Source organism: Notolepis coatsorum (genome assembly GCF_963971535.1).
Source record: "Notolepis coatsorum genome assembly, chromosome: 1".
Classification (NCBI taxonomy): Eukaryota; Metazoa; Chordata; class Actinopteri; order Aulopiformes; family Paralepididae; genus Notolepis; species Notolepis coatsorum.
In genome coordinates this window covers 283,220,887-283,246,143 of record NC_140165.1, presented here as the reverse complement: position 1 = coordinate 283,246,143, position 25,257 = coordinate 283,220,887, and the positions used below count along the sequence as shown (strand labels likewise).

Below are 25,257 nucleotides of genomic sequence, written 5' to 3'. Positions count from 1 at the left end.
CCCGGTTGCAGTACACTTTAGACAGGCAGGACACAATATCAGCACATTAAGATACACAGGCATTGAAAAGGTAGAGAGACCAGCGAGAGGCGGAGACCATGGTAAACTACTTTTGCAGAGAGAGACCTACCATATACACACCCTTCAGACTATGGCCCATCTTGGACTGAATGAAGAGTTTGACATTAAACCCTTCCTGTAAATACACACATTCTGTCTGGTTCTGTTTTTTAATTAATTTTTCTGTTTTTTAAGTTTTCTTATTATATATATATTTTTTTCTCTATTTTGCATGTGAAGGTGTGTTACATCTAACTACTAACTACCGTACTACTGTTATTGTAACTATGTACCGTATGTTCTGGCACTTGAGCTGCAGTATGTTTTGTAAATTTGTAGCCTATAGGCTAATTGATTTGAACCTTGACCTGGTTCAACCTTGACCCCTAATATGTATGTATATATACCCCACCCCTTTTCACATGTTGGTGACACTTGAAAAAGGCCACAGGCCGAAACGTTGTGTTAAAGGGGCTATGTATTATAAATGTCATTTTTCAGTCTCTAGCATTGTATTATAGTAATAGGAGTTCGTATCAATGTGTTTTAGTGTCTAAATACCATATTGGCGGATTGCTCAGATTCAGCTCAGCCCCTTTGCTCCTCCAGTAAATCAGGTCATTTTTTTTGAACGGCCAATATGCGTCATTCGGCCGCTGGGTGATGCGATTGGCTCTGTGGTTGGAGCTAATGCCCGCCCCCATTCTACCTAGACTAGACAGCGAGTGGAAAGAAAGAAAGAAAAAAAAACACAAGCTGCCGCGAACTCTCATGAGCCGAGAGGGAGAGAAAGGAAGAGAGAGGAAGGGAGGGAGAGAGGGGGGCTGTCTTTTTTCTCTCTCTCTCTCTCTCTCTCTCTCCCTCTCTCTCTCTCTCTCTCTGCCGCGCGCGGACTCATCACCGAGAGGGAGAGAAAGGAAGAGAGAGGGAGAGAGAGATGGAGAGAGAGGGGGCACTTGGGGGGGGGGGGGGGGGGGTACCTGCCGGCCGCGCGCCACAGACCCGCAAACGGGAGATTGAAAGAAAGAAAAAAAAAACACAAGCTGCCGCGAACTCTCATGAGCCGAGAGGGAGAGAAAGGAAGAGAGAGGAAGGGAGGGAGAGAGGGGGGCTGTCTTTTTTCTCTCTCTCTCTCTCTCTCTCTCTCTCTCTCTCTCTCTTTCTCTCTCTCTCTCTCTCTCCCTCCCTCTACCAGTGCAGACTGTGGACTGATTGTCACTCAAAGTGCTTATGGGCGGAGCCAGGCCATAACAGCCTGATTTCTTGAGACAGAAAAATGATGGTTTTGAGTACTTGATTAGAAATATAAAACAATGCATTTTTTTTTAAAAAAACTTACAAATGTCTTCAATAGACTAACAGGAATTGTGTAAAGTTGCCCAAATAGTGCTAGGAATAGCAATACATAGCCCCTTTAAAGTATATTAAACTTGGGAACACTGCAGACGGTGTGCTGACTTTTTTTCCACAACTTTACATATCTATTTGAGTCAAGCACCCGTGACTATACTTTGGATGTGCGTGAGTCTTTTCTACTGTGAAAGGGTTAACCCTTTGTTGTGTGGTAGTGAAAGGGTTAACCTTATGTATTGTTGCAGTGAAAGGGTTAACCATTTGGTGGTGTGTGGTAGTGAAAGGGTTATTAGTGCCCACCTCTCCCTCTCCCTTATCCTTTCCCCAGACATTCAACCCTTGCCTGTCGCTCTAACCTGTGAATTTCTAACTGAAGCCTTCAAACAAAGACCCATAAAATGACACTTTTGAACAACCAACCTGTATTTGCAAGTCCACTCCAAACCATCTGTGATGTGAATGTTATACGTCACCTGAAAGTATACTAGTATACAACATTTTTAACTATGAGTACACACGACATAAAAACCCTAGGTAGGGATGGGGACAATTATATAAAAATTACAATACAAAAACGTGGGGCAGAAAGAGGTATCACGATATCGGCATCATTTTATTCCACTGTATTGGTCATCTAAAAAATTAGATGACTTGCGGTTTTACAATCTCTCCATCGCCCATTACAGCAGAGGGCACAATCACCATTTTGTACTCAATACCGTCTCTAGTAATGTTAAAGGTTCTATAGATAACATTCAGCCACTAGATGTCGCACTAGAGCACCACCAGAATCTGGTCCATTCAAATCAATCGGGTGCATTCCACGCAGGGAAATGGGAAGTTGGGAGGGCATACATGCATGCAACGTATTGTGACGAGTCTGTTGGAGTTCAGACTCGCCACGGTTCAAATACAAACAAATAAAAATTTCCACACAAGAGCAATATCAATCAATACAAGTATTTATTGAATTAAAGGCAGAATCCAGTGGGAAAAGCAAAAGAATGGTCATGATACAGTTCGAGGGTCAAAAACACAAAACAGGCTTGCCGACAGAAAAGGGGATTGTTCAATACTCAGGGTAGTCGTCCGGTCCAGGGTCAGTACACAAGGGGGTTTCTCAGCCAGTCCAGGGTCCAGTACACAAAGAACACCTACTCGCCTTCACCTCTCCTCTCACTACCTCTCACCTTCACAACTCCGAATACAACAATCTCTCTCTCTCACTAACAACAACTCCAACCTCACCTCCGCTCAACTTACTCCTCACTAAACTAGTGGCTTTGTAGTGTGTGGGTCTGGGTGTGTGCACGTGAGATGTGGGTGGACTAATGATGTGCAGGTGTGTTCTATCAGTACTAATCAGCTACCTAATTGACTCTACTCCTTCCATGGCAAAAGTATCTCCCATCCTTCACATATCCATGGGAGGGGGGGGGGGGTGAGATATGCCACAATATAAACAACAACATTTATTTTGGACCCGCCAACATTCTTTAAATGATCAAATCAAAAAGAAATTGATGGGGGGGAGCAATGGTTTTATTCTGCACATTTCAAAAAAATCTTTTTTTTAATGATTACTCTACTTTTTATCTATAGCACCTTTAACACATTGAGTGCCACGCCCCTTTGACCATATATGGCCGTTCCGTGCCAGCGCTGAAGTCAATGGGAGGTCGGGCAAATTTGCGAAGGCTTAAACTATATCTTAAATTATGGCTATGGGTCTAAAACACACCCTCGCTTATCAATGACTTGCTTGCAGTCAACATGTACGAAACGGATTGTTTTTTCATTGGTACATTTCCGTTTTATACCGTTTTGAATACGAGTATAGTTTGAGAGTTCTAGTAATTCCAGAGAAATTCCGCGATAATAGCTCTTTAGTGGAATACACAAAACACGTTGTAATTTTTCGGCTGATTTATGAATCGTTTTCAAATAAACGCTAGATTATCGATAGTATATGTGTACTTATGCACGCTAGAGAAGCGGGCTGAAAAATCTATTATCCATGACCTGGTCAGCGCTAACATCATACACGCACACACACACAGACACGCTGCGATGGCTGACAAAAAAACATCTGATTAACCCAATACTGGTAAAATAGAGTCCTTACCTCACATCAGATGTTCTGCAAAAAGATTAATCCAATTCCTGATCGCCATTCCAAATATTGATCGCGTTTATTGATCCAACGTTATAGTCCGAAACACATAATCGACGCTGCTCTGAGGGTCCTCAGTCAATCTGGTAACACAATACTGCTTGCCCGAGATGGGAAAACCCCGGACCGGACTTTTCTTCTGATGCACATGGCCACCCAATCCAATCCAATGATGTGCATTACCATCCGGGAGACGATAGGCGGCAGTATTTGCCCTTTTCGAGCTCAGACCCATTCACAATGATAATGTCAGGCTGGATGGATGAAAAATGTATGGATATCGCTAATAAAAGAAATAACGATTAAAAGACAAGAACTCGTCATTGGCACTCAACGCATGGCGAGTTAGCACGACTAATCTCGTTGTTGGCACTCAAAATGTTAAAACAAAACAAAACTCCTTCAAAAATCCAGCAGGCGGTAGTCAAACTATTGCAGTCATATCGAATTGTGAACCCCCATATTGTTTATCGGATCGTAATTTGTGAGGTAAGTACATTGTCCCAACCCTAGTCCTAGGAGGATGGGATTCAGAGGAAATGTATGCACATCCAAAACCATTCCACAGGTGCAGGATACAAAATGTTTAACCCTTTCACTGCCACACTACAGAAGGTTAACCCTTTACTATCACACTACCATCTTTTAATGGTCATATATGGTAATGAAACACCCCCATGGAATGTAGAATAATGGACTAAGCGGACTTGAAATTTCACTGAGAGCGAGTCCTCCATGATCAATCTCGCTCTCAGTGAAGTTTCAACGGAGGTCATCTATTCTAACCAACAAATTGACGCTAGAAAGCATTTCGTTGTGACCAATCTTATTTGGAAACATGACACACAAAATAATAGTATTTAGCTTTTTATTTTAAACAATATTTAATCTCGTTTGGAGGTGGGTGTTCTGCATCTGCCCCCCTGTGCCAAACAAGCAGGCCAACTGCGCTCTAAAGGGCTCTTGTTCGCACGTGAGCATTGCACTCCTGTTGGGTCGTTCGTTGGGTTGGTCAGAGTCATTAACTATGGCTTCAGTGGATAACCCCGATCACCTGCATTTAAGTGATATTTTAATGACGGATACCCCAGTAATAACATTACAATTTAATTCAATACAATGCGTGCCTTCCTCCCGGTCACCAGCAACGACATGTATCAGCCAAATGCGCATCGCAACATTGACTGAGTGGAATCCCTTTCTATTCACATAACTGAATTTGTCTTTGACAGCTGCATGGGTGGTACAGTAAAAGTCTATTGCTCGATCCATCTCCAATATCACGATCGACCGTGCCGGTGGCCAAAGACCCGAGGGTGGAGAGGACTTGAATGTGCATGGGGATGGCATTTGTGCGTTTTGTTCCACGCTCCAATTTGGGTCCCAAATTGCGGTACAAATCAAGGAGAATATGTCTCGGGTAACGGACTCTAGTTAATATTATGTTCTCTCTGCAAATAGACTGCCCTATCTGAAAACAACCCCCCGCGGAGCGCAGTCAGCACATCCCGTAGTATTCCGATAACGCTATATAGATAAACCATGCTGCATTCATTCGGAAAGAAAGACCTATTCCAAATGCTATTTATGGGTTTGACAATAATTACACTACTGTTGTTATTTTACAATGAACTATAATGAATTATGGGTCATACAGAACATGTCAGTGTTGAAACTAATGCATGAAAGTCCGTCTCGTGTTGCAGTCTTCATATTCTACCGCTTGGTGACATGTACGCACGGTCTGAGCTGTGCGTAGATATACACACAATCTTAAGCACACGTTCATTTTGATAAGTCCCACACTTTGCTTAGAAATGATCGTACACACAGTTTACGCACATATCTGTGCGTACGCACCATTGATAAATGAGGGCCCAGGTATCACATGAAGCAGTGAAACTGACTCTTCTTGACGTCCTCTCCAGGTGTCATGTGAAGCAGTGAAACTGACTCTTCTTGACGTCCTCTCCAGGTGTCATGTGAAGCAGTCCTCTCCAGGTGTCATGTGAAGCAGTAAAACTGTCTTGTCTTGTCTTGACGTCCTCTCCAGGTGTCATGTGAAGCAGTGAAACTGACTCTTCTTGACGTCCTCTCCAGGTATCATGTGAAGCAATGCGCCGACTTCTACAACATCAGTGCAGAGACGCTGGCCGAGGCGGTCGCCCAGACCAATGAGTACTACGGTGGCTACGCTGTGCGCAGCACCAGGATCGTCTTCCCCAACGGCTCCATCGACCCCTGGCACGCCCTGGGGATCACCAGCGACATTGCGCCTGACCTCCCCGCCATCTTCATCAAAGGTCAAAAGTCAGGCCTCAGTTCCTATCTTGCACAGGAGGGCGTCGCCGCAACGCTACAATCTTGCAACACAGAATTATCTTAATAGATTCCCTCCCAAAAGGTTTCTGTCTATTCTAAGATGTTGCAAGACGGCAGTGTTGCAGCGATATCTTCCTCTTTTGCAAAGTTTAGCCTTTGGCTTAATTCACAGGGACCTTCGTACATCAAGCTTCATCTGTCGGTGAAATACATTCTGTAGGAAACCAGTGTGTCAGAGAGGCATTGTAATTGATATTCATGTTAACCTGGATGGGTGCTATTCTATTGGCTAGATCAGTGGTTCTCAACCTGTGGTACGCGTACCACTAGTGGTACTTGGACCCCCTGCTGGTGGTACTAGGAGGGATCCCTGGATTATCAATGTTTTTCAAAAATTAAATAAAACCAACTTTATTTGTTTGGATCAGCCCGCGCAAAACTAGTGTGTGTGTGTGAGAGAGAGGGGGAAGAGAGAGAGGGAGAGAGAAAGGGAAGGGGAGAGATAAGGAGAGAAAGGGAGGGAGAGATGGAGAGATGGAGAGACACAGTGGGGGAGAGAGAGAGAGAGCATCTGACACACTTATTTATTTGTTTGAACTGTATTATATCCCTCCCTGTTACACTTTGTGCATGTGTGAGAGAGAGAGAGTGAGTGTGTGAGAGAGAGGGAGAGTGTGTGAGAGAGAGTGTGTGAGAGGGAGAGAGTATGTGAGAGGGAGAGTGTGTGAGAGAGAGATGGAGAGAGCGTTCATTCAGAGCGAGTGTTTGAATGAAGTACATTTTCTGAAATACAGTTCTTAATTTTCTTACTTGCTATGTTCTCAATGCCCCTCGCATTGTATGAAAATTGTGTGGAAGAGTTTGCTAGTTCTAGTACCCCTTTCGTACATTGTGGCTGTGTCTGACAAAAGTTAACAATAAATAATGTTATTAGGAATAGATCTGCCTCCTGTGTGAACTGTGCATAGCTGAATAGAGTTAGACTGTATTTTAACGTTGGTCATATGGTGGTACTTGGAGAGCCAGCTACGCTCTCAAGTGGTACTTGGTGTAAAAAGGTTGAGAACCACTGCGCTAGATGTTTGGCTGTTTAGTTAAAATCATGTGTTACACAGCGTCACTGATTTGAAGACGAATATAATTTCACATGTACTGTATATAGATGTATATATACTGTAAATATATATACAGAATGGACTCAGACAAGCAGCTGTTTCCTATTAGGACAAGGATCTATTACTCATCTGGCCAACTCTATTTGGAACTAATCTTTATTGTTCAACAAAGTTTTACATCTTTTTTTTTTACCATCTTTCCCTCCTCCCTCTCTCTTTCTTTCTCTCTCCATCCTTCACTCTATCCATCTGTCTGGCATCCAGGGACAGCCCATTGTGCCAACATGTACCCTGCCAGAAGCCTGGACCTCCCCCAGCTCACCATGGCCCGTGATCACGTCCTCCTGCTGCTCCAGCAGTGGTTGAAGCCATAACGGATGGCCACGTTGGCCAATCAGTGGGGTTGAAAAGTGCTCACCCTGGTGTGACTTGTGGGGTACAGCTCACTCCTTCATTACAACGTTATGAAAATGACAATACAAAGTGGATATTTAGTGTAGGTTCACCTCTGATATAAACATACTGTATGCGGCTGGGATGAGAATCAATGAGAGTATATCCCACTGCTTTTCTGCATAGCCACTTCATTTCACTCCAGAGTGAAATTATTCTGAATGATTGTGGCTCCTAGATACGGCACTTTAATCACTTTATGTTGCCCTGAGGGCCCATGGTTCTGATGCTCCTGCTGCACGGTATTGTTTAACTGATGAATAAATGTGATTTTTCTTTTTTTTATAAGGATTTGGGAAATTACTTTTCTGTTCTTGTAAAAAACCCTCCGGATACATTCACATTTTTATATTTCCCTTTGGTAGAACCGATTTAAGTTTTATCATGTATACTTCAATATGAGTTCAAGAACAGTGTGAACCTCTGTTATTACAGCTCCAGGGATCCACCACCTCCAGCCCCAACACAGACTCGTTAATTGCAGACATGTAAAATTACTTTTTACAGATAAAACCCTTACAGAAAGACCACATGGGGGGTGCCCTCGTGGCACACCGCATAGTGCCTTGCACACCTACGCGGCCGTCCCGGGTTCACCTCCCGCTCCCGGTGACATTTGTTGCATGTCTTCCCCGCCTCTTCTCCCGTTCATCCTCTCCTCCTCTTGACGGTCATGTCTGACCATGAAAAAGCAATAAATGCTAAAAAATGTATCTTTGAAAAAAAAAGAAAGACCACATGGATTTTAACCTGGTGCAGCAGGTGGTTTACTACACCTAACAAAGGTTATCCTATAACCCTAGTTATGTGAGTTCAGGTAAGCGTTCTGCCACGCTCTATTTGACTTAGTTCGTTATACATATTGTATACATTGAAAGGTATTTTCCACATGCACCTTATATCTACCTGGCCACGCCCATTTCCGGTCACATATATAAACCGTGGGGTGAGGCCGTGCTCATCCTCCCAGAGTCTTGAACTTCATTCGAAAGACAGTCAGGGGTCTTCAGTGCGTGAGGGCAGAACGCTTACCTGAACTCCCATAACTAGGGTTATAGGATAGCCTTTGTTATGTTTCGTTCAGTACAGCGTTCTGCCACGCTCTATTGGACACAAGGAGCGGAGCAGGACGCGAAGGCCCGATAAATATACCCGCTGAGGTCCCCTTTACAACCATCAGAACAATGGGGAGGGTCCTAGTGAGGGGTGGAGGGACAGAACACAGACTGTGCGGGAAAAAAAGGGTGACAGCACCCAAAAAGATGCACAAGGTGAGTAGACCGTCTACCCCACCGCGCATCCCGCTTGCTATCAGGGAAAACGTACGCAAAGTATATGTTCGCGTTACCGCTCCCACATCCCGTGGGGTCGGGGTTGTCGAACCCTGACTCTGCCAGTGAGGCGTCTCGTGGGGTCGGGGTTCCGAACCCTGACTCCGCCAGCGAGGCCTTAGTGGCGGGACTACTTTTTCTCCCCTTTTTTCTGTATTTTTCTCCCATCCCAATCTTTTTGTCGTTATGCCAATTCCCTTCCCTCCCTTCCTGGTCGTTGCGCGCATTTGGGTTGAAGACTGTCACATGTCTCCTCCGATACATGCGGAGTCAGCCAGTCGCTTCTTTTCACCTGACAGCGAGGACTCTCATTGGGTGAGTGTAACGCGTGGGAGGATCACACTACCTCACCCAGATCCCTTCCTCGCTGAGCAGGCGCCCTGACCGACCTGTAGGAGTCGCTGTTTTACAACGACCAGGACCCACCCCACCGGCTTCCCACCCGCTGACACTGCCAATTGTATCAGTATGGACGGCCGACCAAGCCGGAGGTACCGCAGCTGGATTCGATCCCACTGTCTCTGCGGTGGTAGGCAGGCGCTTAGTCCGCTGCGCTACCCGGCTGTCCTTTTACACACTGTAGTTTGTAGTTTATTACACGCTAAACATCGTCCCTTTTCCAAAAGAATCCAGTATTTTTCCATAGATCGCAAGATATGACGCGTTATATGCAATAAGCCCAAATCGTTCTGGTTGATCACCTAAAACCCCAAATACTCCCAAATCAAAGGTATATACCATGTACATAATGTGCCTTCACAAATCATCAAGCATTACCCCGAAAATGCCATCGTTACAAAAAGCTTGGTTTAGGTCTGGTAAAATACGACACTGTGATCGTTACAGAAACATGTTTCAGGTTCGGTAAAATAGACATAGAATATACCTTACCTTAGCCAGAAGGTACTCTTAAAAGAATAATTACAATGATCCCATTGGCGATCGTGATTACTCATTTATATGTAATTACTTCGTGTATACGGGAAACTATAGGTTTTGAGGCGAGAAGATCTCCTAGCGATTGCTCTGCAAGAGCTCCTCCCCCTCAGAGCGAGTCAGGACAGAAAGGGATCAGGACAGACACTGTCTGAACTAGACTTATCAGAGTTCAAAAGGTAGGTGATACTGCCACTTGGTGAGATTCGATCGTCATTGCATTTCCAATGTAGGCAGATGAGCCAGGGACACCTAGAGTGTTCCGGCTGACCGGAGATCAAAGGATCTAAAAACAAGATATTACGTTTTTGGCCGTCAAGCGTTGGCGGCGAAACACGAGATATTACGTGTTTGGCTGTCAATGAGTTAACCTAGGCCTAGGCCAATGAAAGTAGTCTGTACAGAGTTCATTGACACCTCTCATAAATCTCTACGATAAACGGTTCATGAGATATGAAAGGGGGCTTATTTAAATGGACAATGATGGCAATTCATTCATTCATAAATGTTTTAATGCATAGGTATATCAATGACAATAATAATAAATACATTTGATTTATATAGTGCTTTTCTCTGTGCTTAAAGAGGCTTTGCAGTGAAGGATAAAAAGAGAACAGCAAAACAAAACAACTATGGGTCAGAAGCAATAGTGAAAAGGTGGGTTTTGAGGGCTGATTTTAGGACAATAGGGTGTGGCTGGGGAGGGCTTCCAGAGGGCAGCTGCAGCAAAGGACTTGTCGTTCTAGGTCTGGAGCAATAGGTTCACTATGTACATGTTGTAAACGAGGGCCAGAGAGCTGATTCCCGGAGGCTCGGGGCTGCGAACATGTGTGGTATCGCCCTCTTGTGTCAAAAAGGTGTAACTTCATACTGAATATATATTTCAATGGACAATTAAAATGTATTTAAATAAAATCGAAATAAGATCGATCTGGGAAAATATAGAATCCAGCTCTCTAACCTGTATGTCATATATGTTATGATCAGGGGTGCAGTGCTGGGCAAACGCGGTCAACGGCGTTTGGGCTTCGTCACTGAGGCCGAAGTGCGCGCATCCTATTATTATGCAAAGTCTAGGTGATAAGTGCCGCGTATACCCCGGCCACCGGCACTTATCACCTAGACTTTGCATAATAATAGGATACCGACAACCAAATACAAGCCCTGTAGGTGTGGTGGGGGGTTGCTTGATCTCCCGACTGGAAGGATATCATCTGTTCTGTGCGGGAACATGTATGCGCGTGCGCGGGAGCGTGCTTGCACGGGCGTTTGGCCTTCGCCCATATTACGACTGCACCCCTGGTTGATGAATTGAAAATGGGGGACCCTGATGTAAACAAGACGAAAGTCTTTCTCTGGTCTGCATCCCCTTAACAATTGTGTGTATTGAGCTGTACTGTATTGTACCCATTCTGCAATCTGTTAATAAAATGTTCAATCAATCAATCAAACCTACTATCAGCCTATGTGCGACAGTTCATCCTATTCAGCCCTGTAGTTTGTGAGAACCAAATGCATGATCTCCCCAGGCTTCCGCCTGCCTGGTGGAGATAATAATCTCCTCAGCCCTGGTACAAACTCTTCAAATGAAGGTTATCTGGTCTTCCATGACATGAAAATGTTTGGCAACCCCTGCTTCCAGTTACTCAAATGCCCCACCCCCACCTACTCCTCCAGAAATTAAACCCATTCAAAACTAGGTTTCATTTCGCAAGAAGGTACATTGATTGCACAGATATGACACAGCAGGTCTTGTCTCTTGAGAAGAGACATCGCCCCTTTAGAGTGTTTGATAAACGATGTGCTCTCTTGGCCGTCTGACAAAAGCATGATGGTATCTCCAGAGCCTTGAGACGGGTAATCAGAAACACAAAACATTTGGGAAATTGAGTAACTCAAGAGTACATCTTGCGATGTTATAATCTTGAGAACCTGCCATGGAGTGCAGGGTACGATCCCACTACACAGCTGTGTGTTCATCCTTTCTCTCAAAACACACACACACATTGACCCCCCCCCCAACTGTGTTTATTTTCACAACAGTCCCCTCTCTGCATCACAGCAGGACTTGTGGAACCCCCCACAACACAACACACACAGACCAAGGGCCTGCCCTGAATCCAACCCCACCATCCGCACTCTGGGGGTGGTTCATAAAGTAGAATTCCGAAGTCTCCACCTGGCTGTTGAGCCAAAGCCAAAGAGAATCTACTGAAGAGGAGAAGCTCTTCCCAAATCCATACCCGGACGCCTGTACCCGTTCCGCAACTGTAAGTTACTTCCGGGGTAGGCCTGATTGGCCCCGACAGGCACGTGACGCGGCAAACTCAGGACGCGCAACGAGGCTGCTGAGAGCTGTCGCGCGGAAATAGGCTGTCTATTGCCATTCTCTAACACAAACTCTAACCTTAACCAGCTCCTTAACAGCGCCTAAACTTAACCGTTCTAACCTTAACCAACTCCGAAACAATGCCTAACCTTAACCTTAACCTTAACCATGCCTAACCTTAACCATAGAAAGAATATTGCCATTCTCTAACACAAACTCTAACCTTAACCAGCTCCTTAACAGCGCCTAAACTTAACCGTTCTAACCTTAACCAACTCCGAAACAATGCCTAACCTTAACCTTAACCTTAACCATGCCTAACCTTAACCGGCGAAAGAATACACGTTAAAAAAAGAATCACGCTAAAAAAAAGAATTTTTGATGGGATTCGAACTCGTCAACAACGGACCGCAGGACCGCTGCTCTGCCAGGTGAGCTGAAGCGCCGAATGAAAATCATGGCGGATTAGGGCGGTAACATAATTCCGCAAGCTCTGCCGCTCCGCGGTGCCGCGCGGCAGAGAAAGTTGCGCGTCACGTGCCTGTCGGGGCCAATCAGGCCTACCCCGGAAGTAACTTACAGTTGCGGAACAGTTACAGGCTACCCGGACATAATGTGCAATTAGCCTATCTATAATTATGACTGTTTTGTTCAGGGTGATGCACGTTTTGTCCGGTTTGCGCCATCCACGCACTCTTTGCTGCCCCTCTTATAATGACATATATCCACTTAACATTTAATATGTAATTCAATCCGCCATACATCTTCTCCTAATCCACTCTTCAGTAGAGATGTAACTGAACCTCAGCCCCACCTCCAGGGTATGTGCATGTGTGTATGTGCACTTGTCTGTCTGTCACACAGGTGGGCAGAAAACCACAGTTCTTTTGTGGTTGAATTTCAGGTTGGGGCCCAGTGAAGGGGCCACAGGTGGAAGCTGAGCTAGTCACCTCTGTGCCCCTCAAATGAATAGAGATATGATGGTGGCAAAGGGGCGTTTAGGGGGCTGCTTGAGTAGAACAGGCTGGTAGTGCTTATGCAACTTTGTACTGGCACACAATAACTTCTGTGTTCATATAATGAGTATGTTCATACATCAGCGCTAAGAAAATTCAACTAGGCTCCCTTAGTGGCTTTCCGTTTTCATAATAAAAGTTGCTGTACATGTCCAGCCGTCACTTCCTGTTGTTGTAAACAACGTGCAAGTTGTCACTTCATGCGTGGCTATTTGAGTCAGGGTTGAGAGAGAGAGAGAGAGAGGGAGAGGGGGGGGAGGAGAGAGAGAGAGGAGGGGGGGAAGGAGAGAGAGAGGGCGGAGTACAACCAACAAAAACGTTACATGAAACAATTCCGGATTCAGTACCTTCACCTTGAGGAGACAGGTTGTGCGTCTGCCAGCAGTTTTGACGAAACAAGTTTAGAAAAACTATCGCTATTGGAAAGAAGACTGGGAAGTATTTTTGAGAAGTTACATTTAAGCCGCGCCGACCTAAGTTGTCTGAATACTAGGTAAGGACGCGTATTTTCTTTGTAACTATTCATTTGAACGTTAATTATAATAAATACAGAGCGTGTGCACTGCATGCAATTGTCTCCAAGCGGTGTTTTCCCCCCCAGCATCGCATAATTCACATGTGTTTGTGCACAGTGCATGGTTTTGTTTCCTACGCGTATATTTTCTCCTATCTAATAATTACCACACCTGTAGGTTGGGCCAGGTGCTTCTGTTTTATGTAAATTGTTAACTAGATAATTGTATCTCATAAACCTGTTGCATGTCATTGTGCTATTATAAATCGTCTACATAAATTCGGGTAGGCTATTTTGAATGGCGCAAGGAGTGTAGCCTAAAATACTAATATACCGACAAGTGATGTTTTTTTTATTTAAATTTTTTTTTTAACTCTGGTCTTCTTGCTGTGTTTACAGTCTGTAAACATGCCTGGACTGGAGGATGAGCTCAAGATAGTGGCGCAGTGTCCACGGTGCCTCAAAGATGTACACTACAGCATTCTGTAGTAGTCTAGTTTTACTTGCCAGCAGCCCACTATTTATATTTAAATAAGTAGACCAGGCATTATGTCTTTTTACGTGGCTTTTTAATTTGAATTAATTCGTTTTTATTCTTTTTTTTTTTTTACTTCACAAGACTGTCGTGAAGGAGGGCGAGAGAGGCTTGGTGAGTTATGTTCCTAAAATAGTTGTAAAATACGTTTTTCAGCCTCTCGCCCTCTTCTGAAAATTGCACAAGGGACAGGGGGTCAATAATACGTCTAGCAGAGGAAAAATTAGGCCTATAGCCTACCCTCTGAACACACTTGTTAGTCATACAGATGTTTGGAATGGATAAAGAATACTGATAAAGCTGCTTATCACCAGGTCATTGAACATATCTTTGACAGTTGCATAGAAATAGAACATAGAACTCATTAATATGATTCTGAAAGGTAATATCTAATTTGGTTTATTTTGGCACTTGTTCGCCACTGGAGTTAATCATTTAACCACATTTTTATATACCACTGTATTGATGTGTAAGGACTGGTTGTGGCTTGTGGGTATGGGATAAAAACCAAACTGCTCCCTTTGGATCCATAATGTCTTAAGAAGATACATTTCACACTGCACTGAAAGAACGGGAAAGAGCAGGTCTTTGAATTTACACGAATACAGTTAGTGCATGCAACTAATTCATTTATAATCCTTTTGTGATCATGTTTTAATCAAGTAAACTTCTGTTCTTTATGGAGAATGTTGAATTTACTGGTTTCTCTCGCGTTGATTGAAAACTAACAACTCAGTTTTGAGTTGAGTCACCAACCGGAAATGGTATTCGACCGCCAGAAAGTGTGACGGACTCGTTGAGAGAAGAATTGAAAATTCTTCTTTTGAGAAAGAACTCTCGAATTGAAAGTAAGTTCATCAAATTGATTTATGTTGGTGTTCAAGTGGGCACCAACATACACCAACATGAGATGCATCCTTACATCCATCTCGAAAGTCATGGAAAAAATAGTATACGAACAGGTCGAAAAGTACCTTACGGATAAAAATCTAATCTACGAATTCCAATCTGGCTTCAGAACATCCCACTCCACTGACACATGCCTTCTCTATTTGAACGACCACATCAAGCAAGAGGTGGACGCGGGCAAATACTGCGGCATGGTCATGCTAGACCTACAAAAGGCCTTCGACACTGTCAATCACACCATTCTGATTGACAAGCTAAAAGCAATTGGTTTTGATAGTTTATCAGTGAGCTGGATACAATCCTACCTGGAGGGGAGAGAACAGATGGTGGAGGTAAACGGTACCCTATCCCCCCCCCTCACAGTGAACTGTGGTGTTCCACAAGGAAGCATACTAGGACCACTACTGTTCCTAATTTATGCAAATGACATGTCGTCAGCTTGTGACTGCAACTTGTTCCTGTTTGCGGACGACTCAGCCCTGCTGGTCTCTGACAAGAACAAATTACAGGTTGAAAAAACCCTCAGCTCGGAACTAGGCAAAATCTGCATATGGCTCGCCGACAACAAACTATCATTACACATGGGCAAAACAGAGTCCATTCTCTTCGGTTCAAATAACAAACTCAGCAAAACAGACGGCTTCTCAGTTACAGTGGGTGACAATATTGTCACAAGGAAAGATGAAATTACCTACCTGGGTTCCATCCTAGAGGCTAATCTTTCCTGTGACAAAATGGCATCCAATGTAATAAAAAAAGTCAATCAGCGAACTCGATTCTTGTACCGGATCTCCTCCCTGGTAAACAAGAATACCCTGAAGACTCTGGCAGGAGCACTCATTCAAGGGTACTACGACTATGCTTGCACCTCATGGTACCAAAGCACCTCAAAGGCACTAAAAACCAAATTACAAACATCTCAAAACAAACTAGTCAGACTACTGCTTGACCTGACTCCTAGAACCCACCTCACCCCTGCACACTTTGCCAACCTAGGATGGCTTAGAGTAGACGACAGAGTACAGCAACTTGCAATGGGCCTGGTCTACAAGATACACTACACGACCAAGGTACCCATGTACATGTCAAAATACTTCCCAAAGGTCAGTGAATACCACGATCACAACACCAGAGGGAGCTCCACAAATCATGTAAAACCCATATTCGGCACAAACAAGGGACTAAACACGTTTCGCAATTATGCCACAACAATGTGGAACGCCCTACCCAAAGCTGTAAAGGAATGTAAATCACTACCCACCTTCAAAAACACTCTCAAAGAACACCTACGGGAGACTGCAATTCAAAACTGGCCCCTACAAATGTCCTAACCCAGTTGTACAATAAAGACCAAGCATGGCTTTGTCAGTATTCCAATGTACAGCCCCACCCAACCCAACACCTACCCAACCTCCTCCAATGTACAGTTTCCATGTCAAATGTATGTCAGTATTCCAATGTACAGTGTCCCCCCCCCCCTACCCAACCCCCCCCCCCCACCTCCAATGTACAGCCCCACCCCACCTACCCAACCTCCCCCAATGCACAGTTTCTATGTCAAATGTATATACTCTTCTTCTGGATTTTTTTAGTATCACAAACAGTACTGTATTTGAAAATCTGCTATGTCATCATAAATGTATAGATGTAGCAGTACTGTCTATCTGTATGTCATGTGTGTCATATGATGAATTGAAAATGGGGGACCCTGATGGAAACAAGACGAAAGTCTTTCTCAGGTCTGCATCCTCTTAACAATTGTATGTATTGAGCTGTACTGTACTGTACCCATTCTGCAATCTGTTAATAAACTTTTCAATCAATCAATCAATCAATCAATCAATCACTGGGCGACATTTCCTCTAACGTTATACTGCTGTTTTCGTACAGTATGTAACTTAACCATTTCAAAAGTCTTGGTGTTTCTTGTCAATGCTAACTTGGCTAACGTTGTTTCATTATGAAAGGGGCTACTAATGTTAGCTAGTAGGGCTGCAACTATTAGTCGACATAATCGACGACGTCGATTATAAAAAATCGTCGACGAGAAATTGTTGCGTCGATTAGTCATTAAAATATATTTTTTTTTTTTTGTTTTGTGCACTACCTATCTTTGTGAGAGTGGCTTCTCAGGGTTCCAGACAACATCATAACATGATGATCCCATAGCAAATTTTGGACATTGAAAACATTGTTCCCCTGCAGGAGATGATGATCAGACTAGACACGCAATACATTACACACGCACTCCTCTCACTCGCACACAGCGATCAGAGTAAGACACACACACATACACACTCCTCTCACTCACACACAGCGATCAGAGTAAGACACACACACATTCACACTCCTCTCTCTCACACACAGCGATCAGAGTAAGACACACACACATTCACACTCCTCTCACTCACACACAGCGATCAGAGTAAGACACACACACATACACAAATTACACAGTACACACCTCTCACTCACACAGCGATCAGAGTAAGACACACACACAAATTACACAGTACACACACTCCTCTCACTCACACAGCGATCAGAGTAAGACACACACACATACACACACACACGGACTCCTCTCACACACGGCAAACAAAAGACCTAGAAGTCTGTCTGATCTGACTAATCCCCCTCTCCCCTTACAGCTGTTCCACGTCACCCTCCTGGTCCTGGACCAAGTTACAGCCCCATCAGCCGCGGTGCTGGGGGCAGATGTTGCTAGTTATTTCTTTTTTATTATTATTTTTTTAGTTATTTAAAGTACACTTCCACTTTAATTTGTATTTAATTTATTTATCTTGTTAAGAGTGATTGCTGTATTGTTCTTCAAATACATTTTCATTTAAAGTGGCTTAAAGATCCAAATTCAAATGTTTCATGAGTCATTATTTTAATTTGCTATGGGATCATCATGTTATGATGTTGTTGTTTGGTCCTGACAAGAGTCTCAAAGTCTGGGGTGATGGTAGACAAGCAACTCTGAGGTCATGCTCAATGTCCAATCTGTTCCTCTGCTCTGTCTTCAGCTGGACCAGAGCTGAGAAGCCACTTTCACAAAGATAGGTAGTTTAAAAAATAAATAAAAATGATATCCCTTTTTGTTTTTGTTTTTTTTGTTTACATAATTGGTTTTCGATTAGTCGACTAATCGAAAAAATAATCGACAGATTAGTCGACTACCAAATTAGTCATTAGTTGCAGCCCTATTAGCTAGTTTTAAGGTTCATTATGCCTGGGTCCAGTTACTTGTGGAAATTATATGTAATGATTTTACAATTCTGTCTTATCAGACAAGCGTTGGGTTAGCCACTGGCTAGCTACACAGCATATAAAATGTTTGGACAGCTCGCGTTAGCTACAATAGACGAGCTAGCTAACGTTAGTTAGTGCCTCTAGCTAACGTATGCTTAATGTAGCTAGCTAGCTAACGTTAGTTAGTGCCTCTAGCTAACGTATGCAGAAAGAGGTAAATTGCATTTACAAGAGCATTTTGTTCTTACCTAAAATTCTTCCTGACATATTCTCATATAAGATAGAAATACAACATGTTAGCCTTGCCCTGCTGGACCTTCTCCACCAGAATTAGAAAACCCTAATTCGCCAAATAGTTATTTTCATCACCATCAACAACTTGCAAAGATCCACAGTGTGACAGACGCATGGTAAAATTTGAAGAATGCATTCAGTAGAGTGCAGACCTAACAATCTCCTCACTTATGGCTGTTACTTTTACATGCAACATTTTAGATGACAGAAACGAGAGTTGCTGATATTGCCAGTCTCAACAGACCCAAGTTATGAATCCATATGGTGGCACTAGAGCTATGAATCTTCACTGGCCTCACGATTCTTCGATTCTACGATGCAGCTCAATAATATATTGCATCCTCAAGTTTATAATCTATATTACTGCACATGGCTACTTTTTCATCAATTAATACAAGCAGTCAGATAAATTTACTCTTATTTAGACAGTTCTTAAATCAGAATGTCAAAATAAATGTATTTACTGTTTTTAACACATTGGGTGCCACTCATCATGTTGCCATTTTTCGCCTGATTATCTAATCATCCTGAAATCAATGCTAGATTATCGGTATTATGTTTCGTGCACGAAAGGGGACGGGGGAAAACCGGCCCTCCGTGCAGCTATCGCAGCCAACGGCACACACACACACACACAGGCTGCAATCGCGGGGAAAAAATTATCGGATCAACGCAATATTGGTAATATATAGTCCTTACCTTGTCTCTGATGTACTGCAAAAAGAATAATCCAATTATCTGATCGCCATTCCAAATATTCATCGCGATCGTTTGTCCGATGTTATCCAGCATTGCACATGAACAGGCGGGCGGATGAACTCGTCGAGGCAACCGTGGTGACCGCTTGTCTTGCCGGAGTGTTTAGAACCCACCCCCACGCCACAGCTCGGCCGAGAAAACGAACCACATAATTTCAAATGGAGTGCAATAGCGGCCGCAAGGCGTTAGGCGTCTGTATTTGCTGTCTGCGATCTCAGACACATTCAGGACAGCATGCACAAGGTGCCTCGATTGATTATGAATGGCAATAGCGAATAAAAGAAATAACGAAACAGAAACGTAGATCTACGTTTCCGGCACTCAGCGGTCGGGCCACAGAAACGTAGATCTACGTTTTCGGCAACCAAAGGGTTAATGTGTTGCATGATACTTACAGATACTAGAAAGGTATCTCGATACCCAGCTGTTAAAAATGGTTCAATACTCTTTTTATTAGCATCAATACTTTTAAAATAGCCTGATGCTGTATTTTCTATGAGTTGAGTGGATGCATGACCAGAGCAGTGCACTATATATATTATATAGCTTTAATAATACAATAATAATATATTTGATTTGTAGGGCGCTTTATAGTTGTGGAGCAAATCCCAAAGCGCTACATTGTAAAAGAACATAAAAGCTAGCAAGAGTAAAAAAAAAAAAAGAAAGAAATCAATTATGTTCCGTCACTGCATCGATGCAGAATCGTCCACGTCCGCATTGCGATGCATCTTAGAATCGAGACATTTCCACACCCCTAGGTGGCACTAGAGAAAATGTCACCGAAAACGATAGATTTCTTTCTCTTGGGGTCATAAATATGCACAGCATATGGCACTCTGGCCATCACTTTTCGAGATATCTTGTCCTCAGTTTGGCCTGATGGTGGCACTAAGAGGGAAGGCCACGTGGTCACCAAAATCAATAGGCTTCTTCCCCTAGGAGTCATGAATGTTCACAGCGAATTCCATGACTGTACGCCAAATTAAAAACCTGGCATGCACAGGGAGTGATGTTCTGGCACACAGTATAGTTCCAGTGGTGCAGGGACGTGTGGTAGTGTGTATCCACTAAGTAATGTGCATGTGTCAAACTCGAGACCCGCAGGCCAAATCTGTCCCGTCTGGCATTTTCATCCGGCCCCCAGACTGAATTAGCTTATCAGTTAATTTTGGCCGCTGCCTCACGTACAGTAGGTGCAACCGGCCTGTGATAGAAATCAAGCATGAGGTAAATGCAGAGAGCATTATCCACACATATGCATCAATCTGCTTTCGTGGACCATTAGAGGAGGATCCAATATTTAGCCTTCAGTTGTAGGCTACCTTGTGTTTTTATTTACTTTCGCTTTTAAAAGCTTGTCAGTCATCCGTTTTCACTCGACTCAGGCTGCGGTTATACTAGGGTTTCGTTTTTCAGAACGCTACGTAATGGCAGGCAAGTTTGACATCGTTTTGCCTCCTGAGCACAGTGATGTATATACATGTGTAAATAGATAGATACTTTATTAATCCCCTTGGGGAAATTCAGTGACATACAGATACAGCTCATAGTCTCATTAAACAATCATTTCACAATCATTACATTTTTACAGTAATAATGGTACAACATAAATTCAAACGGGCATGTACATTTGTTGACACATGTGTCGACTACAGTATGTCTGAGACGGCGTATGTATAGTCTGCTGCGCCTCGACGGGAGGGAGGAAAGAGTTGGTGTCCTGCAACACAGGAAGGGGCGTGGCTCTGACTACATTGGGGGGGGGGGTGGGACTTTGGTGACAAGACAGCCTTGGCTCCCCCCTCCAGCATGCATACGAGTTAGCTGCCGTCACCAACGTGAGGCGCTGGGCCATACATGTAGGAGGAGGGATGGGGGGGAGGGGGCTGGGGATGGGGGGGCCGCATGCCACACTTATCTCCAAGAGGGCCTTTGACTCCAGCAGCTCTCAGTTCGACCTTGGAGTTGTCCAGGAATTTGTTTTGGCTGATTGACTGGCAACATTTCCCCAGTCACGTCGATTTTAAATTTGATTTTGAGTAGAGTGAATTATAACTCTATTGATTTGATTTGAGTGGAGTGAGTTTGAACAACTCCGTCCAAATGACTGAATGCATTAGTCCAAGTGTCTTAATCAGTTCATTTTGGTAGGTCCTGTGCGCGGTAAACAGATCCAAAATTTTCTTATTGCAATCCCAAAAGCTTCGATAATCCAAATGGCCTTATTCTGCTTCCTTGACGAAAATATGCAATCCACTGATTAGATCCATTTAGAGTTGATTTGAGTATAGTCCGACAACCGGCACAGAGCACAGCAGCGTCAGGCTTCATGGAGGCAGTAGAGGCGGCGGTTGGAACGGCCTTGAGGAGCCTGGGGAGAGGAGAGAAATGCAACTGTCTCTGGGAAGGCTGGGAAGGGAAGGTCAAAGCAGCATGTACTACAATGCCAAAGCAGTAGGTGGCGATGTAGTTCAAACATGAAGGCCATTTTCAACTTTATTTAACAGATTGCAGAATGGGTACAATACGGCTCAATACACACAATTGTTAAGGGTATGCAGACTGTTGTAGTTTTGGACTGGGCTCCTTATAACAATAACTTGACAACACGTTGGTAGCCACAGCTACTTGGGACAGCTCTGCTGTAAACACTGGAAATAACCGCGCAGGTCTCTACTGCGCATGGACATTGGGCAGAACGGCTCCGTATCCGGCTTGCGCAAATTACATGGCACCATTGTCGGCGAGTTTCCAAAACGAAAACACCTAGCGTTGCCACTAGGAAAACGCATTTTCCTGCCAAAACTGTTTCTTTTTAACTTGGACATGCAAACGTAATCATTCGAAAATAGAACATTGCTGTTTTAGCCCAGTGTAATGGCCTCAAGATGTGGTATTATTTGGTTGCATCCAATTTTACATTATCAAGTGGATTATTGCTCATCATACATACTCTGAAATCAAATCTGGAATGTGTGTGTGTGTCTCTCTCTATCCTCTTGTTCAACTCTTTGTGTGTCTGTGTCTGTCTGTGTCTGTGACTTAGTTCTCAAAGTACAGGACCTGTTTAACCTAGAATTGCTAATCTTACAAACTAGTGTGGGTGAATAACTAATTGCAACTTATTAGCTTGCAAATGCATCATTATTTTAATTCATTTCAATCTATAAAAACTATAAGCCAATAATCCATACATGATGCCTCCCACCCACCTTTTAAACAGCCCTCATTGTATTCAATGAGGTATTGTACCTAATGAACAAATGCATTTACAGCAACATATTGAGCTGCTATGCACAAATTTAATAGATAAACTAAATGACCAATTAAGCTAGTGACCTCAGGTAAATGCACCTTTTTTTCCTTGTGTCTGGCCCGCAAAATCATCTGTATTTATTATTTCAGCCCCCTTGGTAATTGAGTTTGACACCCCTGAATGTGCATGTAATGCATTAGACCAGTGTATACAAGATGGTTATACTGAATAGAGTAAGTAGCATGAGATACACACACCTGTGTGTTGTTTACATAAGTAGAAAAGAACGAAAGATGCTGTTTTAGCTTTTATTACATTTTTATTCAACCTTTATTTAACCAGGCAGGTCAATTAACACTTTAATCGCCGAAGACGCTGTGCAGCGTCTTTCCCCGCCATGCTTATTCTGCCGAAGACACTGGACAGCGTCTTTGATATCAATATTTCAAAAATCTGTGATCGAAATCATATTTCTCCCCCGGAGACATTATTTGTACTGGTGAGCCCCTCTCAACTCTCCAACGGTTCAAGAGCGCCATCTGGTGGCCGATCGGCCAAACAGGAAGTGATGCGGATGAAGTGGTGCTCACCCATATTCAGGGACCGAAACTAGAGAGCGCCACCCGCCATTTGCGCTCAGTTTTTACGTTTGGCGCCTCCCACTGAGACGTCTGAGCGCCGTGTGACGGGCTATCAAATAGTCATGTGAAAACCGAAAATCATGATCCAATTCTTTAGCGGAGTTCTCACTCGCTGTCTCAGCCGACATGAAGCGCGCACTGCTGCTAGCCCCTCCCCACCTGTTTCTGTATGCCTGCATGTAAACAGGCTATTGCCTCCGAGTCACCGTGACGTTAGTTAGCACTGCTGCTGCTGATAATGCCTGCATGTAAACGGAGGCTATTGCCTCACCGTGACGTTAGTCTAGTCAGTGTGGGACCTTCGTGAGATAACGTTAGCTACCGTTACAAAATGACCCAGTCAACTATTCACTTAGTTTAATACACGAGGCATTGTGTAACGTTATCCAGCCGGCTAGCTACGGATAGCTCCCGACATCAACAAATCCTCCAGCAATAGTCCAGTGCATAATACCTCCGTTGGCTAGGTAACTAGTCACTACGAAATGTCGCAGTAAACTAAATAGTTCACTGAGGCGTTGTCCCAACGCCATCCAGCAGTAGCTACAGATAGCTCTTGGCATCAATGTCCTACAACAACAACATGCGTATTCGAGTCCCTGGTTTACATCGCATGAGTGAGGGCTGCTGACTAGGGTCCAGGTGCAGCGCCGGAGAATTCTTTTGCATGCTGAATGTAGCGTTTAGGGTCCAGCTGCACCCCCGGAGAATCCTTGCTGGAGCTGGAGGCCACTCGAGTATACACACAGACAGTGGAGCTGTTTGCAGACAGCGAGGTGGCGATGTCTCGCAGATAACACAATCACAAGTATGATTATATAATATATATATTTTATAAAAAAAAAATCTATATAAAATAATAATAAAAAAAATTTATCAAAAAAAAGTTGGCGGGTAAGAAATATGCTTGGCGGGTAGATTCTTCCCATCTACCCGCCACTGGCCGGTGAGTCAAAAAGTTAATTTCGCTCCCTGCCCATATTTCGTCCGGGCACTCGCTATCGTTAGCAGGACTCCATCTTGACACACTTGATGTCGATCGGTTGCAAATAACTCGATAAACAACATGATTTGGACGTATATACTATTATACAACCTGGAAATGGATCGGATATTTCTACATCCCATAATAGGAATATTTCAGTTCCACGCTCATCGTCCAACGGCGCGAGGAAGATACGGTAAGATCCAGCGTTATTTTTCAACGTGTTCTTTACTAACTGCTCTAATGATCATATCACCCACACTAGATGAATGATATAACGTTGCCCACGGAATTATAAACGACCCCCCCGCCCATCCGGTCAACATCAGATCATACTTAGTAACTCCTAGAAGCACGTCCAGTTGAAATTTTTTATCTCGCACAGATTCCTATCAAACTGTATACAATCATCAATATAATGCATTTGGGGCTATAAATCAAGTTCTGGAGAAAGCTGCAGAAAACGATAAAAACACTTATACTTTTTCACATTCATACTAAAATACGGTCTAAAGCAGACCTGGGCATTGTACGGCCCGCGGGCCGGATACGGCCCGCGGGATGATTCTGACCGGCCCGCGAAAGATTACATGATAATAAAAAAAATTAAAAAAATATTTTTCTTTTAATAATTTTTTTTTTACTTTTTTCTTTTCATGTCAACGTTCACACGCACAATATACGCTTAGGAGACATGCTCAGAAGATGTTGGTTCTCTTTGGATCCACCTACATATGTGAACAGACATTCTCAGTCATGACGTTTACCAAGTCCAGGTACAGATCCTCTCTCACTGATGAACATCTGGCAGCTGTGCTTCGCATTTCTACCTCAGACATGCAACCTGACTTTGATGGACTTGTTAAAGCTCAATAGAGACTGGATTTCTCACACTGAATGAAAAAAAAAAAAGAACTGAAGAACACTAAAATGTGGAAATATAACAAGTGAAATGGGACACTTGATATTTTTTTTCTTTTTTTGCACAGTTCTGAAAACATTAAATGTTTAATAT

General features: G+C 43.5%; 2 protein-coding genes across 2 annotated transcripts in view; both read left to right on the top strand.

Moving 5' to 3' along the window:
- The window catches only part of prss59 (serine protease 59, putative), a 48,131-nt gene extending 40,367 nt beyond the window's left edge, over positions 1-7,764 (top strand). Inside the window, exons 8-9 of the mRNA XM_084318546.1 lie at positions 5,687-5,889; positions 7,288-7,764. Coding sequence (XP_084174672.1) covers positions 5,687-5,889; positions 7,288-7,397 — 313 coding nt within the window. The 3' untranslated portion in view covers positions 7,398-7,764. The remainder of the gene's footprint in view (positions 1-5,686; positions 5,890-7,287) is intronic.
- Positions 7,765-13,416: 5,652 nt separating this feature from the next.
- The window catches only part of serpine2 (serpin peptidase inhibitor, clade E (nexin, plasminogen activator inhibitor type 1), member 2), a 29,206-nt gene continuing 17,365 nt past the window's right edge, over positions 13,417-25,257 (top strand). The window contains exon 1 of the mRNA XM_084316675.1: positions 13,417-13,581. The gene's annotated coding sequence lies outside the window, so the exon portion shown is untranslated. The remainder of the gene's footprint in view (positions 13,582-25,257) is intronic.